Here is a 6,556-nt window from a genome sequence, read left to right as displayed (position 1 = left end):
CGGGGCAAGGTTGAGGGGGCATGCGGATGGCGGTCGCGATCAGAGGAACTGGGGGCATTGATCACAGTTGCATACGCAAGCAAGCAGGTCAGTGCAGCACATTCGCATACCTTCAGCTTGGCGCGTCTCTGAATGCGTAATGGGACTGCATGCACATGCTTACAGTGCACTGGACAGGGCTTGCAGCTGCATGTGTGGCAGCCAGGTGGTCTTGTGCAGTAAACCTTGGGAACCCTCGTCAGCACTCTCCTGTGCTGCGGACGTCACATCGAGGCTGGTTGCATGCACACACAGCATCCGTCTTTACCCCAGCACGCACAACAGACACAGAGGCGCGCGCGCGTGCACACACGCACGCACGCACACACATATACACACACACACACACACACACCTTCTTATTGTAGCAACACCCGTATTGATAGTACGGCGCCTGATTTGCAGGCGCGTAGTAACACGGGCTGCATTTTGCAAATGGGTGCATTTGTGAGCCGTCAGGGTTGGTTGATACGTGGTTGCAAGCAGGTGTGGGTGGGATGGGGTGGGGTTCGAGTGGGCGGGAAATGTGTGTGCAGGAGCGCGCGTGTGTTGTGCCTGGCTGCGGTGAGTTCGTACCTGGGCAAAATGTGGGCTGTTTACAATCGGACAAGCCCAGTGAAGCAGTACAATTGAAGCCCTTCGCCATGCAAAACCCTGAACCCTTGAACACCCAACCCTGAACCCCATCCCACCCCAGCAGATGTCAATAATCTTCACCACCACACTCTTGTTGGGATCCCAGCACTTGACATCCACGGTAGGGGTGGCGTTCTTGCTGCCGGCGTTGCCTGCGTCGGCCAAATCATCAGTGGCGGTCGCGTTAACGCCAGGGCGTGGGCGGGCACGCCCGGCGTTATCTACGGTACTGCTGGTGGGTATAACGTATAGGGTATAGGGTTTTGTTCAGGGTTTCTTGTCAAGCAGTGATGCTCAGCCAGCGGTTGCTGCACATGTAGGTGGAACCGCCGGACAGGAGGGGCTAAGGCGAAGGGGGGGGGGTGCGCGGCCGGCATGGAGGTGCGTTGGGCGGGGGTGCAGCACCTTGTCAGGTGTTGCACCCTTGCACGGAAGTGGTTGTGGCAATTCGTGCAGGCTTTGTTTTTTGGTGAGGGGGCGGCGCGGCGGCCTCGGCCCCCGCAAGCCAGCCCCCTCTTCCTTAATTTACGCGGGCGTCACAGCCTGCGTAGTCTCTCTCTCTCTCTCTCTCTCTCTGCGTTGGGCGGCAGCCCGCATGGCCGCGGCGCTGGAGCCGGCAGTCGCACCCGGGAAGGGGCGCACCTGGTCGTCTGGTACAGATGCGATGTGCTCCCTGGGTGGGAGGTGGGCGCGCACAGTTTGGTGCGTCAGTGAATGGTGGATGGCCGAGGAGCAACGCAGGGGCTTGGGGCGCGGGGTGGGGGGAGCAGGGATAAGAGCCACTCCCCGCCCCCTGGAGCAGGGAGAGCAACACGCGTGTGACTGGTTTTGGGAGAACGACATGCACGCATCAATGCAGAAGAAGGGCGTGTGTGTGGAGGGCAGGGTTTGGGCTTGGGGGTTGAGAGTGGGCGCGTGAAAAGGAGACCCTGCAGGATTGCAACAGCTGGGCGGGGTTTGGAGACCCAGCACCTACTTGTCGTTGAGATTATTGCACCATTTGTTTTGGAGCTTTTGCAGCTAGTACACAGGAGATAATCCCATCTGGGCACTACTGCACCTCTATCTCCCAATTAGATGACATACTCACACTCACCAAAATGGGAAGTAGCTGCGCGATGCACGCGGTCGTGATGGCGCGTTTGGGCAAATGCATTGAGGGACGATGCGGCGGTTCAGGAGCGGGGTGAATGAGTGGCAGAGAAGTGTCAAACCTGGCATTGATTAGGGTCACTTGCTTGGCATCATTGCCTGTCTCCTGCATCAGCCCCTTGGTGAGGATGTGTTGGGCTGATTGCCAGGGTGAGGGCAGGCTCACTTTTGTGTGTAGTCCACCGGTTTCTTTGCCCACCCCAAGACGTCCCCCGGGGAGCACTTCACCTGCAACCAGGCGATTATGCAGGGTGCGAGGCGCACGCGTCAGCAGAGGGCGGGCGATGAGGAGGGAGGTTTATCTACAAATATCTGGCCCCTCGCTGCAACACTGTGGGGCAGGCGTCAGCCCCCTGCGCTCTTCCAAGAATATATGCTGCAACCCTCATACGCGCGCGCGCGCTCGCGGCTAGCACCCGGCCACGATTGTGAAACAAATCTGTTGCCCATTCGCCCGTCTGCCCCTGCCCCAACATGACACAATACGCTAATCATACCCAAGGGCCCCGCCAGCCAAAGCCGAGCCCAAACAACGGCATGCGTCAGCTTGCGCAAGGCTGGGTCCCATCCTTGGTCTGCAAAGCACGTGGACACCCTATCAATTGCAGCAGCACCCTGAACCCCAATGCCTAAACCCCAATAGCAGCAGCAGACAGTGAGGCGCTCGCGCCTCGTAGCAGCGTTCGCACGAGCCCGGGTAGTCGGGATTGGCGTCCGCGTAGGATGCCACCTGGTCGAGCGGCCAGGGCACAGTGCTGTCCCCATTGGTCAGGCCGCACCTGGTGCGGGGAGGGGGGGGCATCGTTGATGCGTTTTTGGGTGGATGATGGTATTTGGTGACGTGCATGTGAGGGCTGAGGCAATGGAAGGCAGAGGGGTGGGTTGCTCAGTTGCTAGGAAGGCAACGTGTGATGTGGGCGAGCACATAGGAGGGCAGAGGTGTGATGTTGTTGACACGTGGGCGCGCATGCGCTGCGCTGCACTTGCAGTCCTGGGGGGTTGGTCGGCTGGGGGCTGCATGCGTGCCTGGTTGTCATTCAAGTGAATAGAACGTGTCGAGGTGCGTCGGGTGCAACTTCAGAACCAGAAGGCAGGCCCAGTCAAGTGCAGCACAGTGGGCAGACGACCAAACTTCTCGCAAACGCATGGCAGCGCCTTTCCTCACCCGCCATCAATGCGTGCACACGAAAGCTAGCGGACGTGTGCGCCCTGCAAGCGGCCCCAGTGTATGCACTCACCCGCCCCACGGGATGATGCCGAACGCGCTGCGGCCGCCGCCGCGGTAGGGCGCAAATTTGGTTACGAAAGCGCTGTCCTGGTTGCTGCACAGCGCGAATGCGTAGGGTGGAGGCAGAGGTTGAGATGCAAGGGAGCAATGATCGCGCCGAGATTAGGTGGCTGCGCTGGCAGCGGCCGATCAGCGAGGGGTGGACAACGCTTGAAGCAGCCCGGGGTGCAGGTGTGTTGAGAGGGAGGAGCATGATTGGATGGGACGGGCTTGTTGACCACGAGGCAAGTGGGGGACTAAGGGACTATGGTGATCACTGCACACGTGTCAGCCAGGTGCTTAGGATGGGAGGCAATGCTGAGCTGGCACCGATACTGACTGGTGGCGTCAGCAACCCCCACGGGCGCACGCGTGCTGCGAACGCGCGCCCGCTAAGCAGGAGGACGAGCATTGCGCCAAACGGTCTGGAGAGTGCTCCCATCTGCATAAGCCAAGATCACCCAGCGTCAGGGACCTTGACAGCAGGCGTGCGATGCATAAAAGGGTCATGCGCACGGGTGACGGCATGCGCCCAGTCAGCATCGGGCGGGGCCACCAGACACCCCTTGGGCACGTCTCTGCCAGCTCACCCGTACCAACTGGCCCTGCCCCGCCGCCAATAAGGCTCCACAACCTGCTCTGGGGCACCGTGGCTGGGCTGCGGCAGCAGCGCCAGAAGGCAGGCTGCTCCAAAGAGCAGGAGGCACACGTGCTGGTGGAGCGGCATGGTTGCGTCAGGGGCTTGATCACTAGTGCGGCGACTCGAGATGAATGCGAACAGGTGTTATGACCTACGAAGCTCTGCATGATATAAGGTAAAAGGGCGCTCGTGACATACGCTGACGGTTCGTTCCGAATCCCTTCTCGTTGCAACGATCGAGCTAGACGGCGTTATAACAAGAGACGTTCAGTTGACAACCTGCAAAACCGTGGTATTGGTGATATTCAGGTCAATCAGATAGGTGATGCTGCATGTGATTCACTACGATCGCAATGACACCACGTCCTCCAAGGTCAAAAGGCCACTCCTGCACGCCCCAGTCCGAAGGCGCGCTGTTGCCGTGTGGCGCAGCGTCACATGAGCCAGATGTAACCTGTGAAGAGTGGATTAATTCGACAATAGTGTACTATGATGCAACACTAACCAACAAGAGAGCTTTGCATGCCGCCACGGACTGGCTGGACAGCAGGCCCTCGCTTTCTCTGGACTGCAGCACAAGTACAGCAGTGACATCAGCTGACTGGCGAGGGCAAGGATTGAGGGACAGGTTTGAAAAAGTAGAGCCCTGAAGCACCCAGACTCAGCTGGGGTGAACGAACACTCCTGTGCAAGGGTGCCACCCACAGGAGCAGGAGCATTGCTCAGCAGCGGCACCGGCCATAGCGGCAGCAGCAGAAGCAGCAGCAGCAGCAGCAGCAGCAGCAGCAGCAGCAGCAGCAGCAGCAGCAGCAGCAGCAGCAGCAGCAGCAGCAGCAGCAGCAGCAGCACTGGCTGGCAGCCAGTTGCAGCGACTGCAAGCAGCTCGCATCCCGCGTTGCTTGAAGATCCTTGGAACAAGTAGAGCCAGTACCTATTCATAAGCGAGGCATTGCATCTGACGCCTGCATGCGACGCGTCTGCGGCCATCGGCGGGACGTGCACTTTTGGTCATCAGCGCTGGTTTCGTTCATCAAAGCAGCCACAAGTCTGCATGCCTGGCGCATCAAAGCAGCGATGATCTAGGAAAGGAAGGGTTGGGATGTTCAATGCAGGGTGGCAGCACTGCGCTGGTGCCAGGGGCAGCACGGACCTGCTAATTTGCTGTTCCGGCCGGGGCTTGATGACACAAACTCATCACCACGGAAAACCCACATCATGAGGGGAAGGGTCAACACCTTTGACAGAAATGCTAGAGCCCGGGACATTGTGAGTCGCTGCTTGACATTCCGTGTTGCAATGAACACCACTTGCTTCACCGGACCAACGCCGAGGCAACCGAGGCAGCAGCATGAGCAAGAGTCCGCTGCAAGCAAGCCGCCGCCAGCGTGCAGGCAGCACCGTAGAATCTTAGTAAAAGTTCCAGATTTTCGAACGACTCGCACATGCACTAAAAGTACAGGATTCACAGTTGACAGGCAAAGCCAGTAATTTTACCTACCTACTCCCTTCTTTTACGCCCCTTGACGGAAAGTACAAATCTAAGGCCATGTTTTTGGTAACACTCACGGCATCACCTTGGCAAGGCCGCAAAATCTGGGTGAACTGATCCGAGGCACTCTGGACAGCGGCCCCGGGTCCACGTCGGAGTGACAGGCGTCCTCGCGGCAAGCAGTTACCTCAAAGCGATGAATACGACACTAGATGTCTCCCGGACCCAACTGCTGGTGGCCGCGGTCCTGCTGGTGCTGGCCGCCCCTGCGCCGCTTCGGGGGGTCGCCGCTCAGCCCGGGCCCCCAGGCGGCGCGCCGCCGGGCCGCTCTATTGTGGACGAGGTGCCCGCCGATGAGAACGGTCATCGGAAGCTGTGGATGAACTGGCTGTGCACGCGGGACAACCCGCTGTCCGACGCCGGCTGCAGGAATCTGACCCTCGGGTGGGCAAACTCGCGCGCCCCCCCGCCGCTGCCGCCGCCGCCGCCGCCGCCCTGGGCGCTGCCAGAGGGCCGTCGGCACGGGGATCGAGCCACCATGCATGATCACGCGCTTGGCGTGTGCGGTTCAGGGTCGCGGCAGAGGGTCACCCTGCCTCGGCAGCCAGATCTTGGCCCAAAATCTCGTGCCTCCCCCAAAACCTGTGAAACGCACAGCACGCATGGGTAACGCGCGCACGCGCGCGCACGCACAAACGTATGCGCGCACGCGTGCACACACACATAAACAAACACATACACACACACCCTCTCAAAAACACAGTCTCAAAAACACAGTCTCAAACACACACACACACACACACACACACACACACACACACACACACACACACACACGCGCGCGCGCGCACAGGCAGCTCGAGGCATGGGAGGGCGGCCTGCCCAAGGGCATCGACCTCGTCACCCGTGACGCCGGCCCCGGCGCCAGCGACGCCTCTCAGCGCGACAACGGCCAGCCCTTCTCAGACGGCGGGCCGCGCCTGCTGGCGCAGCAGGGCGCCGGCCGCGCCCCCAGCGGCCCGAGGCGCGGGCTGCTGGCGGTCACCAACTGGAACTTTCCGGCTGACATCACGACATGCGTACAGGTGCAATGGCCAGGTCGCTCCTCAGTAAGGCCCGTGCGCGTGCTCATTGCACAGGCCCGCCGTGCCGTTCCCCCCTCATTCCCGCCCTTGCAGCTCTGCCTCCCCCCGCCCGCACCCCTGGCGCCCCTTGCAAGGGGCGCCAGGGGCGCAATTGCTTGTCTCCTAAAACTTCTGCCTAGCTGCAGCTGGGGAGTTCAAAGTGCAGTGGCTGACACTCCACGCTCTCCAAAACGCACTCCTCCCTGCCC

General features: G+C 60.4%; 1 protein-coding gene across 1 annotated transcript; it reads left to right on the top strand.

Annotated features, from left to right (window-relative positions):
• Nucleotides 1–5,419: 5,419 nt before the first annotated feature.
• Nucleotides 5,420–6,487, top strand: MNEG_3823 (hypothetical protein; the record flags this gene model as incomplete). The annotated part of the gene is made up of 3 exons (XM_014047700.1): nucleotides 5,420–5,667; nucleotides 6,077–6,308; nucleotides 6,443–6,487. The coding sequence occupies 3 exons, from the start codon at nucleotides 5,420–5,422 to the stop codon at nucleotides 6,485–6,487; spliced, it is 525 nt and encodes a 174-aa protein (XP_013903154.1).
• Between the last annotated feature and the right edge of the window lie 69 nt (nucleotides 6,488–6,556).

The sequence above is a fragment of the Monoraphidium neglectum genome, assembly GCF_000611645.1.
Source record: "Monoraphidium neglectum strain SAG 48.87 unplaced genomic scaffold scaffold00500, whole genome shotgun sequence".
In the NCBI taxonomy this organism is placed as follows: Eukaryota; Viridiplantae; Chlorophyta; class Chlorophyceae; order Sphaeropleales; family Selenastraceae; genus Monoraphidium; species Monoraphidium neglectum.
This window is presented reverse-complemented; position numbering and strand designations above follow the sequence as displayed.